At 35.1% G+C, this 18,058-nt stretch overlaps 1 protein-coding gene across 3 annotated transcripts in view; it reads left to right on the top strand.

Annotated features, from left to right (window-relative positions):
* The window catches only part of LOC134527641 (RNA polymerase-associated protein CTR9 homolog), a 118,366-nt gene that overhangs the window by 51,810 nt on the left and 48,498 nt on the right, over positions 1 to 18,058 (top strand). For all 3 annotated transcript variants that reach the window (XM_063360502.1, XM_063360503.1, XM_063360504.1), the window contains exons 14-17: positions 1,489 to 1,634; positions 1,752 to 1,959; positions 6,116 to 6,369; positions 14,656 to 14,782. In XM_063360502.1, coding sequence (XP_063216572.1) covers positions 1,489 to 1,634; positions 1,752 to 1,959; positions 6,116 to 6,369; positions 14,656 to 14,782 — 735 coding nt within the window. The remainder of the gene's footprint in view (positions 1 to 1,488; positions 1,635 to 1,751; positions 1,960 to 6,115; positions 6,370 to 14,655; positions 14,783 to 18,058) is intronic.

Genomic DNA, 18,058 nt, shown 5'->3' with positions numbered 1-18,058 from the left:
TATCTAAAAAAATACTTGGTCTAATTAAATTTATCACCTTCAACACCTCAAATATCAACTCTATTCTCTCTCTCTATATAGCTGTAATACGATCGAAACTTGAATATGGTTCTATTATATGGAATATCATCAATAACACTGACATTGAAAAGCTTGATAGGATTTAATCTAAAGTATCTGACTATATTAACAAAAAATTAAATACCATCAACAACATAGATTTAAATTCCTTCCTTGGTTCATTATCAACGAGAAGAAAGATCTTAGATGCCATTTTTATTTTCAATTGTTATTATGGTAATCTTATAATGTCCTCATATATTTGATGTTACTGGCATTAAAATTCCTTCATTTAATAACCGTAACCCACCTTATTTGTGCACACTCTTAAATACAAATGATATTATATATAGACTTGTTAACAATTTCTATATGTATGTTAATCACTTACAACCTACCAGAGAGAAAAAACTTGTTAAAAAAATTATTTTTTCGGCATCCAAAGATTAATCATTTTTATGATCTAATATGTTGTATGTGTCAGTGTTTTAATTCATTTTGTTTTGTATTTGTTAATTGTCATTTTTTGTGTTTGTTTGTTTTTATGTATGGTGGCTACCATCCTGGCTCATCGCTGTTGGTAGTCATCTCACAATATTAATAAATAAAAATAAATAAAACAGTTTTCAAAATTGTTGTAAAACATAAATCTTTTCACACTTAGAAAGAACCCACCCATTGATGTAGACTTTGTGACCTGACTCACCTTATATTCGTACTTTGCAGTTTGTTTAGGACACATGTGCATGTATAATTAATTTAATTTATATCTGACACGTAAGACTTACCAGCACTCCAGTTAATACAAAAAAATAACACGTCCATCATCTTTGCTGTAGATTTTCTCATCTCGCAGATGAAAGGTGTATGTTTGGCAAATAAGATGAAAACAACCGGCTCCACTCTCTTGCATTTTGATTAAACAGGAGTGTGAAGTAGACCACAGCAGTACTTCATTTACTTGTGGATGATATTACAGTAGCCGAATGCTGGGATACAGCATAGTCTCAATTAATCTCGGATTTGTAAAATCACGGTTAACATGGGTGAAATAACACCATCTGATTTTCAGTTGGCCGAGTGGTAATGTTTTTTCAGCTCTTCTTCAGAGTAGATGCTTTCACATCACTCCATAATTTTCCCAGTCAGTAAGTGACATTTTTGATGTTAATTGTTAAAATTTTTTGCAAAGGATAGATTATTTCCTGTGTACTTTAGCAAATGTTTCAACAGTCTTTGCCAGTGATGACGATTTAGGTTGGCTCAGATAATATGGAACCTTGGTTAATTGAAGCTCGGTTAAACAAGACCTAATATATGTTCCTTTCCTTTATACCATACGTGTATTAAAGTCCCAATATCTCTGGTCATTGGCCACGGATGCGGGGGCAGGCATGGCTTGACGCTACACGTCTCTATCCATTGCAGGCACGCCGCGTTGCACCCCAGGACACAGTAATCCTGTACAACATCGCGCTGGTGCTGCAGCGGCTGGCCACACACATCCTGAAGGATGAGAAGTCTACGCTCTCGACCGTGCTTCAAGCAGTGCATGAGCTCGCCCTGTCCCAGAAGTGAGTATGTGGTAAATTTCCAGATCTAGATAATTTCCCATTGAACGATGTGCCTGCCGTCCAAGCACTTGGCAGAGTGGTACGGCGATGCTCTGCGATGACGCACGCCTGCTGCAGGTACTTCCAGTACCTGTCGGTGCACGGGGACCGCATGAAGTACGACACGACGCTGGCCGGGCTGGAGGCGCGGCAGTGCCAGGACCTGCTGTCCCAGGCCCAGTACCACGTGGCACGAGCACGGCGCGTTGACGAGGAGGAGAAGCTGCAGCGGCGCAAGCAAGAGGAGGAGCGCGAGGCTCTGCGTCTCAAGCAGAAGGAGGAGCAGGTGGGTCTCTTTCCTCTCTTGGCTCTCCTCGGTGGCACCTTTCCTTTTTGTGTCACCCTCCCTCCCCTCTCTGCTCATTTCTCCCCTCACTTCTTCTCTTTGGTCTCTTCCATCCATCTCCTTACCTCTAGTTCATGTTCCGTGTTTCTAACAGCTGGGGGGGGGGTGCATAAAATTTAAATTCAATGGTTTTAACTTTCAAAAAAACATTATTCTTCACGAATGCCTCCGCATTTAACAGAAAAATATAAATCGAGCATTGTGGTTATCAAGTATCAAGTTCGTGTTGCGTGTTGAAATCCTGGTTATCGTCCAAACTCTTACCATAAAATGTCAGTGGTGAGGCTGGTAGCAGGATTTCCATGACAACAGGGAACATTTGAAAAAATGGGAAAACTCAGGAAATTGAAGGAATCTTGGAATACCTAGAAAACACAGGAAAATTGCAAAAAAAAAAAATGTTATATACAGTGAAACCTCATTAATACAAACCTGAGGGGACAGAAATTTACCCACTTTGTAATAACGTGTGTAATAACCATACTTCCCCACATTGCACATACATAATTTGTACACAATGTCAAAAAAAAGAAATATATGTGCATTCTTATAGTACTATGTAGTACAAACCTGCACAAGAGCATTCTCTTACGTAACAACATGGTTGGCCTGCATAAAAGTTGATACAAAATTATTTAAAATTTTGAATTGTATGTTGCTACAACTTATTACATATCTAATAGATCACTGAGAATATTTAGGTAAAAAAAATTTATCTATTTGGTTTGCTTCTCATTTTTTTAAAACACACTTTGGACTAAGCACCACAACTGGTCAAAGGTTTTGATTGTTTCAGTGTCAGTATTGCAGGAAAATGTAAATTGAGGGAAAATTCTTAAACTCCTCTAATACATAAGTGCCTCATTTCCTATGTGTAGAGTCCCGATTTTATGGTGTTATTTTTTGATCAATTTTGTTTTAAAAATATGAGATTTCGGTGTTATCGGTTTTATTTTTAGTAAAAGTTAAAAACCATCGTTTATTTACAAAACTAAATAAAACCAGCATTTTATAACTTACAAGAAACAGCAATATACAACAATACTCAATACAAAAACAGCAACTCAAAAAGATGTATTTTAAAATGTGTGAAAACTCTATGGCTAGACGCTAGAGTACTGTTTCAGTGTCGCAAAGTACTAGCATTCTTATTGGAACATGCTCCGAGATTTTTTCCGCCTAATCTAGGTTTCACGTCTTTGCATTGTATGTATCTATGGACTCTATAAAGTGAAGAATCAAAACAAAGCAGGACATTGTACATATAACCTGTATTTCATTTTCTAGTGGTCTAGAATGGAATTCAAATCATGCCGAGTTGATTCCAGCCATAATTATGCTACGGAAACCAGAAGTTTATGTTAAATAAATAATAATAGCTACTGAAAGTTGCCTATTTTCGTGTTTTGTCGTGTGTTGACATGTTTTTCGGTGTTTTGTCGCACGTTAATGTGTTTTTCGATGTTATTTCGTTTTATCACGATTCACCATATAATCGGGACTCTACCTATGTGTATTATTTCTTCAATATATACTTTCACTTCGCATAAAAAAAAAATTTAATGTATAATATACCATCAGTACACAAGCCATGCCCAAAATACATAACATAAAAAAACCACAAAATGTTTAAATTTTTTCTTGATTAAATTAATTAACCTTATTTGTATTTTATGATTAAATAAGTATGTACAAAAAATTGAGGTGTTTAAAAAGTTTTTGAATGAGAATTTACACATCAAACAAATACTACTTTGCATTTAATCTCAATTTTAGTGAACCCTCTATAACTAGTAAATAAATAATACGAAACAAAAATATTATGTATCAACTTAAAACAAAATGACAACATAAAACTGTGACCCAAATGAGACACAGAACTAATGTAGCGTACCGATAACTATCGTTGTATTACACATTAACCACAAAAGAGTGCGGGCCTTTAAATTAGTCCACTTGGCAAGAGTTAGAGTCCGTGCATAGAATGCAATCGGCGAGCTATCAATATCAATACACAACTATGTGTGCTCACTCTATACAGGCATCAACCTAACCAAAAACGGTGCAGATAATTGAAAACATGTATGAAAGAGAATTTTCACACTAGACAGCTTCATATTCCTGTTATTAAATAAGTAAATGGTAATTTCCTAACGAATTATGTATTTCAACTAAAAAATAGTTTTATATGAGAAAAAACATTTTGGGCAACTTCAACATCAGGAATAATAATGTACATTGTACATCTTATGGAGAAAAAGGCGGTATTGAAGCATTTGATCATATTTGATGGGAAATTGTATTGTGTGAGAAAGTCTTAAATGAGTTTTACATGAATAAAAACCAGGTTTTTACATTGTAAACTAGATGTGAATAGCGGGAAGAAAGTAATTTTTGCGGTGTATTTTGAGGGAAAGTATTGCATTGTATTTAATGATACATAAATGAGACCTAAAATATTGTTAATTGCAGGAAACCTAAATACCAAGAATACAAATACGGGGTTTTACTTTAACGCTTCATATTATCAGATCTTAAATATATGGGAAACTAGTTTTGGGCCACAATGGAATTTAGAATTTAATATTATCTGGTATTTCGTAATATACAAACAAATTAATACTTAAAATTTTATCATATTGCCAGGGATTTAAACAGGTTTAAATAACTAGGATTTAGGATTAATTGATATCGTATTAACGAGGTTTCACTGTACCTAACTCAATTAGTAATGTTTAATACTAGTATATTTTTTTATGTATTAAAACCAATCTGTTTTAATCACAAATTCATGTTTAGTTAAAAACTCATCTATTTTCACAACTAATGAAACGTAAGAGAAACAAGGATTCAACTGTGAATTGATCAAATAGTTTGTAATACTATTAAAAATTTTAGTCATTCACCTAATATTATAAATTATGGTTTTTTTTTTCAAAACTGAATCAAATTTTGTGGATTTTTTTTTTTTTTTTTTTAAATATTATGGACTGGAAACATTGGTTGCATAGCATGGATGGTAAAGATAACTTATTTTGAACAGGAATATATTGTATGGTATTTTGTTGAGGCAAGTTTTTATGGTGTTTAACAAAGGAATATTTGTAATAAAAAAATGGATTTAGTATTTTATAGTCATTAAAGAATTAAACCTGTGTAATAAAATGTACATACCAAGCACAGTTTCATTGAGCGACTGCTTTCAGACACTAAACTGTATAAATAAACAATAATGTGAGCCAAGATTTTATGGTTTTATGTTTTGATTTTGACCAATATCATTATAAAAAATTGAGAGTTCGTTAGTGTTTAATTTTTATGAATATTTTGCAAATGTCACTAGTATTGAGCATTAATGTATAAAATAATTAAAGTTGTGGGATACATAAGATTTTATGTACCAAAACAAGAAACAATTTCATTGGAAAAACTAAACTTACGTTAATTTATTAGCAGAAGTAAAAAATTAATTTTTTGCGTGGTTTGAATTTCTTTCTGGCACTGATGTTTAAAATTTAAGTTTTACCTTTTGTCACTGTTTTATATTATTATAATTCTATTAATATTAATCAAGAAATAAATTCTCACTGTTCATAGCCCACAATACTTACAATTAAAAATTTCTTTATGAGGTTTTTTTGTATGCTCTTAGCCTTGTCCATGTGGTACCAGATATTGACTGCTTTTATTAACTTAACAGTTAAGTTTTTTCAATAAAACCTTTTTTACTGTCTTTACTTTTCCAGTATATTTATAAAAAAAACTGGGTATACTAGAAACAAAATAAATGGTTGTACATTGTAAAATTTTATTTAAGGTTTTTTCTATAATTAAAGCTTAAACTAAAGAGGTAGAATTAAATTTAATATTTTAAAAAACAAAACTAGATGATTCAGGTCAATTATGTTGTATTTTATGTTTTGGTTTTTATTTAAGTGTAATCATGGTTTATCATTATTTACCATGTAATCTTGTCTTTCATTTTGATGTTATGTGTGGTTGAAAACTGATTGATGAGACAGGGAGAACCGAGGGCAGTTTTCTGCAGTACGAGCATGGTAACCCTGAACGTGCGTGTGTGCTTGTGCCCGAGCAGACGAAGCAGGAGGAGAGGAGGCGACAGGAGTATGAGGAGATGATGAAGAAGAGGCAGGAGTACCGGGAGAAGACGAAGGGTGCGCTGCTGTTCGGGGACATGCCGAGCGAGAAGCCCGGGAAGAAGGGCGCCAAGCGCAAGACGGAGCAGTACGTGTCGGACTCGGGGGGCAGCGACGGCCCCGTGGACCGCGAGGGCGGTGGCGGAGGGGGGGAGCGCGGCGAGAAGCCCGGACGCAAGCGGCGACGCAAGAGGTCAGTGGGTCCCGTTTGTAGAATATAGATCTAACAGGATGTCTAAAAGATTTCGGAAGCCAAAAAAGTAGCAGAACTGAAAGACTGGTCACGAAAATTGTAAGCAAATTTCTGAAATAACAGCAATGCTTCTTGAATGCACAAAACTTTAATTCCTAGATGCTATTTTCTATATTACATTTTGTTTAGTGATACATCATTTATAATTTATAGTTGCTGGTTGAATCAATAGTACAATTAAACTTGTGAATCTCTGAAAAGGTTTTTGCTCTATAAGTGGTTGATATAGGTAGTTGGTGGTCTCCCAGGTGACTACCAACTACAGTCAAACCTCTATCTATCGTTTTTCAGGGGACCAACAAAAAAATTCAGTAGATGCGGACATTCAATAGATGTGGACTTCACTCTTAGATTTTGAAAAAAAATATTTCAACCTCAAAATTAGTGTCAGAAATATATCAGTTACTTGTCATTAAAGTTTAATCATTTGAAAAAAAAATAAAAATGGAAGCATTTTACTTAATTCAATTTACACTTGCAAAAAAAAAACATACGCACAATAAACCTACGTGGAAATTAAAGTCTTTTTCAATATCCTGAAGTCTGAAATGTTTACTCATGTCATCAAATATAGAGGTGTACTGAAGAAGCCGATTTTGCCAATATTTAGTTGAATCGGCATTTCTGCCGACTTCCGATACGCTTGTTAATTTTTGGCCGATATTACTGAAAAAACGACTGCCATAACCTAAAAATCCACGAGTACCCTTTTCACTTTTCGTAGTAGTACTGCATTCTTTCAGATCGCATTATTTCTTCGCAAAATGTGCTAACCGTACATACAAAAATTTAACATGTTTTTTTTTTCAGTAATGTTCTTTAATTTTAATATGTCTTAAATAAATACGTACATTACCATCACGGTAAATATACATCTCGGTTGTTACGGTAACTATAGTGCAAATGTGGTAGCTATCGTGCTTCTGTAGTATTATGGTATCAACAAAGAATCTTTAGTTTTTTTTATGGTAATTATCTTAGGATAACAATTGGGTTTGTACTGTAGTTATGGTACATCATCCATATTCTTCGTAAGTTGTTGTTCATTTGTCTTTTCTTCATGTTTACGTGCTCCATTACTCGGCTGCAGATTTTAAGGTGATTTTTACTTATACAATCGTTACTGTTTTTATGACGGTTTCTGTCTAAGAAATTGTTATTTCTGCAAAATATGTATGGTTAAACGATCATCTATTATAATTTATAGTGACGGGACCACATATTTTGTACGATCAATGCGGACAAAACGATAATTCGAACATCGGTACAAGCGGACTTTTTTAATCTTAGTTGTATGACAATTTTGGCGGGACTGTAGAAAGTATACGATAAACACGGACAATCGATACATGCGAGTTCGATAGATAGAGGTTTGACTGTACCTATATCACCACATTCTTTGCTTTCTGAACAACTGCTTTTTACTGCAGTCATAAAAGAGGTCCGTGTAAATCGCTGTACTGACGAAAGGGGCACAAGTAAAAGTCTAGTAAATATGGAATAAATTTACTAATGTACGTAAATAATTTTTAAATGCTTCATACTTAAATTACAATTCCCATACCATAAAGTACAATATTTCATAAACTCATAATCTATATTCAGTGACTCATTATTTTCGGGTATATACGGTATTCATTCTGGGTGGTTGCTTCACTGCCTAAGAGAGATGGACTTCATTATTAGTGGCCTTATCGCTCCGCGGTGTCTTCGACTGTCAGACTAGACTCTACAGTTCTACTCATACACAAGGGATAACAAACCGTGCATTGGATGCCGCTTGTGTGGGATGTCATCTCCGTTTTTCAATGATCTGAATGGAATTTTAGGACTGCTGGCAAATTGATTACCATCGGCTCAAGTTCAGCTGACATGTTTTTTTTTTAATTATAGTCCTATCATATCAGAAGTAGAAACACACTGATGTTTGGAAGGCAGCATGGTGGTTAAGGGGAATCAAACCCCAAGATATTGGATTTTCATATATTTTTTTTCATTAATTAATTTCATTTTATAATCATGTTTTTAAAATAAGGCTCATTTAGGCACACACAGGATTGTAACCGTGCTTGTGAAATTTATCATATTTTGCTGCAATAAGTTTTATCGCATCTGTAAACCTATTAAAAAAATACAGTAGTTGATTATTAATTTTTTTTAGTTCACACTCTAGAAATGATAGATAGCTGTCATGTTGGTCAGTCTATTAGATACCTTACAATCTGGTTGGGGATTCTGTAGGCTATAAGCTTTGATTTTTACTATTTTACTTGTAACTAATTTTACAAAAGGAAATTAAACATAGTTTTCAAAAATATAAAGGGGATTTCAATTTTGAAATATATCACAAAGTTTTTTTTTTATGTGTAATGTCTTAACTCACGGTATACAACATTTGGTAGGAGTACCTAATTTCATGAATGGATTGGAAGGCCCATGGAATGGAAATGTGTAACCATGGTGCTGCCATTTGTGGTGGATGGCACGAACCATAGTTCATAGAACCAAAGGTAAACTTTAGACTGCAGGGTTGCCGTTTTTACGGATTTTATCCATTTTCACTGATATTTTGGAGTTACACTGGATTAACAGATAAGCACTTCGAATCACGAATATTTTAATTGATGAACGCACAAATATTAATATTTACTTACTGCTCCCGCTCCACTTCATAGATAACATGTCATCAAGAGACACTTCACTTTGCTACGTCGGTTCAGTTTTTCTAAGATGATAACAATTCACGCTTTACCTTTTATGTCTGGAAGCATTTTTTTATTTCACGGATGAAAGTATACTATGCATCGTAATATCTATGACAGTTATTTTAGACATTGTGTTCTGTTTCTCTCTTCTGCGCGACGGTGCATTCGTGCATGTAACAGAACACGCCCAGTAATATTTGTGCGTAGTGATATCTGTGACGGTGTGTTTACAGTCTGTGTTGTTATACCGTGCAATCACGATTTCTATGATGGATTAACGGAGTGTTTACAGTTTGTTGTTAATTTTAAAGTATTTGTTATTTACAAAAAATTCGGCTTGCATCTTTGTGGAGATTGTAATTGAAAGAAATGGAAAGAAAACGCATGGCATCTCCAGATTGAACGCTGTATAAAAAACGATATAAACGTGAGTGGGAAGTAGAATTAAAGTGGCTGAAACCCAGTAAAACGTTCGCTGTTTAGAAATGCCAATGTTGAATGCATTGTTGCACTGCCACAATAGGACCAAATATTTGGGGCTAGAATTCAAACCCACTGATGAGCTGAGAAAAAAAGCTAGGAACCTGAAGAAGTGAAGCAGTTGGAGTGTTCAGGCAAGAAATGCCTGCAAATACGGCATAGTCTGTGTGTATATTTTTAAAGTGATTTTTGTGAGAACCTCAAACTGGTAGTACTTAACTCTTTACATGTAAACTTATAAGTTTTTTTATCTACATTCATTATTATTATTTTAAAGTAGGCCTATGCAACTGGAATAAAGTAAAAGCTGATTTTTGAAGAACAATGCTTATAAATAATACTTTGTTTTCTCCTGTGTCTTAGCTATAAAAAAAAATGTTGGCACAAATGAAAAACCTGTTCACAGAAATTTTTTTCTTACAGGATTTTACAGGATTTTTTATGGTCTAATACAGGATTTTATAACCATTCTTGGTGGCATCCCTGCTTTAGAGTACCGTATTTACTCGCATAATGTCAGCAATCATTTGGCTACATTTTTGACAAAAAAAAATTGGGGTGCGGACATTATGAGGTGAAGTCCGAAAAAAAAAATTTTTCCTCAAAATGTTACATGTTTTGTGTAGAGTAAAAAAATTGTTCTCTCATAATTAGTTTACTAGTACCCTGATTTTACGTATGCTCATGGTTCCGCGGATTGCATTAGTAAAATCGCTGCTTCGTAAAATTGGCACCCTTCCCTCGGCCCATTTGAAAAATATTAATGGCGGCACACTACTTCGCAGAGCTCAGGTGACTGGCGACCCTCCGCAGCGGACGTGAGAAATGTGACAGATGTCGAGATAATTGGGTGCCGGCGATTAGTGAAAGACGCCACTCAGTTTTTTTCTTCTCTCACTCGCGTGTGCGCTCTTACGTTCAGAAGCCGCAACCAGCCTACACAAAATATACGCTTTGCGTGAAAAGATATTTTTTTAATCTTTCATTGAGATGGCCACTAATGGCACGGGGCAGATGTCTAATGTCTGCATTAACCGACGCCGGCGAGCCTCCTCCCTGTCCCTTGCCCACTGTTTGTATAAAAAAAGTTACCGGCAGACGTCTGTGCATGCGAGTCCCCTCCTGCCCTGCTTGACTGAAGCGGGGGAAGGAGTGCAGAGCGTGGAAAAGACTGAGCAGGAATTTTTAACAAAAACAAACAGAGCCTTGTCGACGTTTTCTTTACGTTGCGTATCATATCTTACGCTCCAAAGAAATGAACAACTCAAGGTCAAAGCATTGTTGACAGCGTCGGTAAATTTCCATCCCGTTACTATGCCTTTCAAGGGTGGCCAAGGTTCTTTGTCTGGTGCGGACTTTATGCGGATTTTTAAAAATTCCATTTCAAGTATTTAAAAAGAAATGTGCGGACATTATGCGATGGCGGACATTATGCGATTAAATACGGTATTAACAGTTGAATTAATTTTAACAAGATGGGCAGTATTTTAATAAAATTCCTTGTCGAAAATCAGGTCTGAAGACGGGGTTTAGTGTTTATTAAAGTCTTTTTCACTTTTATCAAAGCCGTTTCATTACCATGTTTTATTGTATAATTGTCTCACTATACATTATCTGTACACAGTTATTTTAGGGTGTCAAAATTTGGGGAAAAAAAAATTCTTGCATAAAAATCATATAATGTATTTGGTTCCGCTTTTAGATTCCGAGCACTTTGTTTATGTAGTAAATATGACCTTGCCAAAGATCACAGTGCAATTGCAATCAGTTTTCAATTTGCTGTCCGGCTGTGTAGTAGTTATACGTAATGGGAAATAGAGTAATTAAAAACTCATCTAAGATGTACTCGAACAATATGATTTCCTATTCAATACTGTCAGATGTTTCGGTTCCATCATTTTCTCCATAAGATGTATGTTTTTTTTCTCATGTAAGATGTTGTCCATAAACTACTTTTCCCTTATAAAATTATGTATTTTAAAGTTGAAATTTGTTTTTCATTAGGATATTTCAGCTTACTTATTTAATCAACAGAAAAACAATCGTCGCTACTTTGCAGTACATATAAAATGTAGTCAGCGGTAGTTAGCACCATTCATGTTTGGTATCGTTAATGCTTGAATAAAGTATGTGCGCGTCATCGAATATCAATATTAATAGCTTTCTGATTGCATGCAACACGTGCACGTTGTCTCAGTCTGAGTAGATTACATTGACTAGCCCAAAATCTTTTGTAGTTTGTGTATTATTACGATAGTTATGGGTATGGTACACTACGTTAGTTCCAACTCATGTTCAGGTCATGGTTTTCAGGTTTATATTTTAAGTTGAATGTAATATGTACTATTTGTTGCATGACTAATTAATTTAAATTAAATTGTTTGGTGTGCTTTTGTATACTCTGCTTTTTAATTTTATGTACTTTCCATACAACATGTTTTGTTTTTATGAAAAACGTAACTCCAAAAAAATTATTTTCTTGCACAAAAATCACACCCCTACTTTTCAAACTGGATTTGAGCATAAAATGTGTGATGATTAGGCGATTAAACATGGTATATAGTTTAAAATTTTGGTCTGCAAATTGAATGATTATATAGTTGCAGTACCTGTTCCGGCAACAAATTATAGCGGCTGGTGCGTAAACTACGCGTGATTCGCGTCCAGAAATGTTAAAACACAATTTGCATGTATTTATCATGCTCAGAATTATTTTAAAGAAATCTAAGTTAAATTTTATGTCCTATATTTGTATTGTATTTGCAACATGAGAACACATGAATGTGCTCATTATCGAGGTTAGATTTTACACATCTGTGGCAAGTACTAAAAGACCTTTTCAGTTTTCATATATATATATATATATATATATATATATATATATATATATATATATATATATATATATATTAGTGATGGTTCAAATACCATTTTTCTCGAATCCGAATCTCGAATCCGAATCCCAAACAGTACCTCGAATCCACCCCTCGAATCCGAATCCAGTTCTCAAGGGTTAATTATAAAATAATTTATAAGTTAAGAGAAAAAAATTAAACATTATGCAGAATTATTTAACCCTTTAAATTTTTATTTATAAAAACAAGGATTTTGACACGGTCTGGATCAAGACGATTCCGTTTTTGGTCACATATATTTCCTGCAGTGCTGAACAAACGTTCAGAGAACACTGTCGCAGGTGGTGAACACAAATATTTTTTGGACAGTTTATGTAGCCTGGGTGAACACGCAGACTGAGTTTTCCAGTATTCGAGAATGTTTATTTCTGGGTTAACTGTAGGATCACGTAATAATCTGGTCACTTCATCAATTGCTGTAGAATCCGACTTGGTGGATTTAAGGCATTCAGGCATTATCTGTGAGTACAGTGATTCATGTATCCACGGAAATCGGAAAACGAAATTCAACATCCGACGGAACAATATTTTGTAGTTACCAACTTGACATTTGTTTAAAGTCCCAAATGTAGGTAAAAGCTTTCCTGAAATATTTAATGGAAACTGGAAGGCGCCATCTTGTTTTCAATGGTTTTAGGCCATAAGAAATATTGTTGTGCATCTTTTAAAATTAAGCCTCACTAAAGCATAGTGATTAATATGCCCGAAGTTAAAAGTGACGGGGTGTTTTCTCTAGTTTACCCATTAAAATTTTTTATATTAATATTAGTTATTTTTTATGTTGCTCATAATTATTGGCTAACAAATTCATTGGTTGGCCATCATGGAATTCTCAGATAATACATATTTTAACGTTGGTAGTCTACACAAACCAAACTTGGTCCTAAAAAAATTCATAATTAGAATGTGTATCAGAATATTTAAAATTGAATTGCGATTAAAATACATGTATACAAATACAAATGCATCCATGTTCATGAATATAAAGTAAGTTTCCCAAATCAGCACATGCTTCATAATTTTTTTTTATATAATAATGAATTAAAAGTACAATACAGTAGAACCTCGTTAATCCGTGATGCGCTAATTCGGGAATCGGATAAACTGGGACGATTTAAAAGAGAAGAAAAAAAAGAGAAGTAAAAATTTTCAGCGCTTAAAATTAACGTCACACGGGCTGGCGGCCGGCAAACACTACAAGCCATCGCGTGGGCCGCCAAACTCTGTAACGCTGTTTGTACCGACCCTTTGTGTCGCCCCCCTTTCAGCTGTCACATTTGTCACTCTTTAAACTTGAGGGGGATGTCCTGACTTCTGCTTCCCGTCTCCCTTTGTTTGTTTCCACCCGCCAACGCACGGCAGGCGCCTGGCGAGTGACGTGTCTGGCTGGCATTCGGTTGCACGAGGGGAAGGGGGGAGGGTGAAAGGTCAGCACGATCTTATCTTTCTCTCTTCGGCTGTTGTAAATGACCGTGAACTAATGGCTAGGCAGTGCTGTATTTCTTTAAGCCGAGACACTAATTCGAAGACGGCCGGCCCATACCGTGAACGGCCTTAACCCAGCTGCACGCCGGTGTCTGAGAAGCTTGACAAGACCTTCCGGGCCTTTAATCGCTAGTCCGTGAAATTCGGTAATCCGTGATTATCTCGGTCCTGACCATCACGTATTAACGAGGTGCTACTGTACCTCAATAGGATGTGTTCCAAGGAAAACGTAAACAGTTTTTAAAGTACTACATTTACATCAATATTTTTCCTCGAATCCCGAATCTTTTCCCTCGAATTTCGAATCTTTCGAATACTAGAGATTCGGTGGGATTCGAGGATTCGAGGATTCGACCGGCCCATCCCTAATATATATATATATATATTTTTTTATTTATTTATTTATTCTTGTCGACATCAAGATCATTAGACACACATGAGTCAACAGCACATTTCGATGAAACTGGGAGACGGTGTAATTTTGGAAAACCATAATCAGAATGGCCAGTCTGGGTCCTCTGGCATGTGAGTGCGGTGTCCCACCACTGCGACACCTCGCGAGGTAATGGTAAATCTGTGGATTGTGTGATTGTGTTGCTCGTGCCTTTCACGACATGCACGGGGATGGTTTTCACTGGCAGCCCCGACGGAGAGAAGAAGAAGCGTGGAGGAGGTGGGGCCCGCAAGCGGAGGGAGAAGAACCAGGGACAGGGCTCCGACTCAGACGACGACCGCCCCAAAGCCAGGCAGGGCCGCAAGCCCACCAAGGTGAGAACTATTTTTCTTCCCGTCTGGGAACGTTTTGTTTCACTTGCGATGACAGCATGTATAGTTAAATCATCAAACTTTCAGTTAACATGAAATATTTATTGCAGGGTGTCATTCACCAGGAAAAACTGGAAAACTGGAAATCGGTTGGGGGGAGGGGGGGGGGAAACACTTTAATTGTCATAGAATTTTGAATATCTGAAAAAATCAATGAACAGTCAGAGAAATATATGCTGGGCCAGGGTATTTAAAAGAAATATTTAGACAAATGTTAATTGTGTATCCCTAACGTATAAATAGTGTATTTGTGTGTTTGTTTGTGCCAATTATTTTTTAACAGTGTTGTATTTTTTGGCACATTATGCTGAATTTCATCTGTGATTGTTATGACTTTGCAAATATCAGTTTTTAATTTGAATAGAATACAAATATCAATACCAAATTATTTTCGGATAAATATATTGAATTTGATTAGTAAGAATGATAATTAGAAACCTATTCAATAAATTTTTATTACATGATACAAATACTTGGGGTAAGAAAATAGGAAATGTGTAGAGTAGTAGCTTACAAATAATAACTGAAGTGAAATGTTGGTTTGATAAGACTTATTAATAACAGCCTTATTTGTGAAATGATGATATGAGCTCATATTTACATTTTAAATCCATATATATCACTTGTTTTTGTTTTTAACAGCTGTCAGGTAAATTTTATTTTAGTTCAGCAATATTATGAACACAGTTTCTGCAAGAAAGTATTATTTAAGTTAGTTTAAATTGTTTTTTTAGTTTTTGAGTCACGTCTTTTAGTCATAGATTGATAAATCAGGTGAGCTGCTACTGTGTTGATGATGTTATATTGATTGTGACCATTGATTTACACACTGTTTGCTACTCTCGCGTTCACTTATTTTAATGGCCATCACAAAGGAGTGTCCATGTTATGTGTTGGAAATCCATGGTTGTTGTGTTGTAGATGTTATTTATTTATTTATTTTTTTCCACAACTGGTACCTGTGATGAAACTGCCAACACAAATACTGAAATAATAGTTTGTTTTCAAGTTTGTAATGTCACAAATATCCTGTTTTCAATTGTCTATGCTATTTTATTCTGTTACGAGACAATTGTGAAAAAACTTTAAATACTTTTTGAGTTTTGAAAATGCTGAATGTACCGAAAGTTCAAGTTTTGATATTGTGTTCCAGTTAAAATATCTAAAACAGGTATTTGTATCACACTTTTAATTGTCAACAGCCACTTTTTAAATTCCATTTTGTTTTTTTAGACGCCTCACCTCGGTCCATAGTCGCATGTTAAATTTAGTTAATAGCAGGAGACTGACCACTTAAATCATGTAAATTTTCTCTGAAAATGGTTTAGTTTTCTAACATATAAATTGTCACTTTCCTGAGGACAGTACAGTAGAACCCTGTTATAATGTTTTCAAAGGGGGCATAAGGAAGTAACATAATCAGGAATTATCAATTAAGCACTTTTCAGTGTTTGAACTATTTACCGAATGACTCATCAAGCTATGTAAACAAATTTAAATGTAAAACCACTGATGGATATACTTGATGCTCAAATTTGCTTAACCAAGCTAACAATTTTTCATCTTAATTGTGCTTCCAGCTTCTATTTTATTTGTCTCTAAAGTCACACTGCAACATTTCTATAAAACAAAATCGTGATTCGTGACGATGATGATGAAATAAATTAAACGTATCAGAAATAGAAAACTCTTTGTTTTTTATTCTTTTCATTGCAGGAATAGTTGGAGAACTAAAATATTGTATAACTACGTGCGTACATCTGAAAACACACTAGAATGGCAAGGAAAAGAAGGAATTTTTTCCCCCCTTCATGACAAGGGTGCCAACAGACATGTAACTGTGAATGTTATGTACCTTCGATATATTGAATACACAGTTTTAGCCAGCACTAACATGTAGTGCTAGTATTCTGGCACATTTATACGTATTTTGTTTTTTCCATACAGTCCTATTGAAAAATCTGCATCTATGATATAGCAGTGATAGTAAACAAAAATGCACGTAAATTATAAAGTTAACCTTTTAACGGCATGGGGTTTGCTGGACTGTTGGAGAATTCTGCATGTCTGCGCTAGTGGTACTGTTCAGGTAGCAAGAAGCGCTCGTATCTCTGTCTCTCTCGCGCGTGGGACCTCTCTTGATTTTATCTCTATTGATTTTATCTGTGCGAGTTTTTCTACTGAACTGAATATTTCCATGTAACATGTGGTTTATCTTTAGTTGTGAATGGTGATTTAAAGTCATTAACGTGACGTAAATCACAATCAGAGATGTCGGACGTATGGGAACATTTTGTTCTGGACAAATCAGACACCACCAAAGCTGCATGTCTGTTTTGTGGTGCAAAAATATCCCGCGGAAAGTCATGTACAACAAGTGCGTTACGTAAACATCTTAAACTCCACTCGGCCCAAATCGCTGTTGATAAACGGGAGAATAGTGAATCTTCCGGTTCAGGAGAAATTGCAGGGCCTAGTAGAATCTTATCTGAACCTCAAAACAATGAACCATCACTCACACAGCCCACACTAGCACAATTCATGACAAAAAAATGTAAGTATTCAAGTAAAGATGGCAAAGGAAAACACATCGGTAGGCTAATTGCAGAAATGATATGTGTAGACAATCAGCCACTGTCTGTTGTAGAAAACAAAGGCTTCAGAAAGATTATTGCATTTCTAGAACCTCATTATTCAATGGTTTCGAGAAAATTTCTGGCAAATACACTTATACCAGAAATGTACCAAACTACATGTGAGAAAGTCAAGGGACTTTTAGTGCAAGCAGAATACATCTCACGCACATTAGATATGTGGACATCATCTGTTAAAAGATTCGGGTTTGGGTTCGAGATTCGGCAATTCCAGTCGAGGATTTAAGTTAGGATTTGGATTCGAGGAAATCAGGATTCGCCCCATCCCTAGTTTTTTTTAAAAGTGTTTAGCTAAGCCATAGCCCATAACACACAATTTTAAACTTATTACTAAGTAGCCACTACAAAATACACAGAATGACACACTAAGAAAATATTTTGTGGTGACAAAATAACTCTTGTTACATTGTGTTTTTTTAATCCAAATAAGTTATGGATATCCTATGTACATTTGTACATATTTGTAGGAAAGAAACATGTTACAAAAGATTTTTAGTTCTTAAAGTATTTTCCAGTTTTTACATTTATTTTACCAATTCTGAGGACCATAATCTATAGCCAAAAC

Source organism: Bacillus rossius, chromosome 1 (genome assembly GCF_032445375.1).
Source record: "Bacillus rossius redtenbacheri isolate Brsri chromosome 1, Brsri_v3, whole genome shotgun sequence".
NCBI lineage: Eukaryota > Metazoa > Arthropoda > Insecta > Phasmatodea > Bacillidae > Bacillus > Bacillus rossius.
This window is presented reverse-complemented; position numbering and strand designations above follow the sequence as displayed.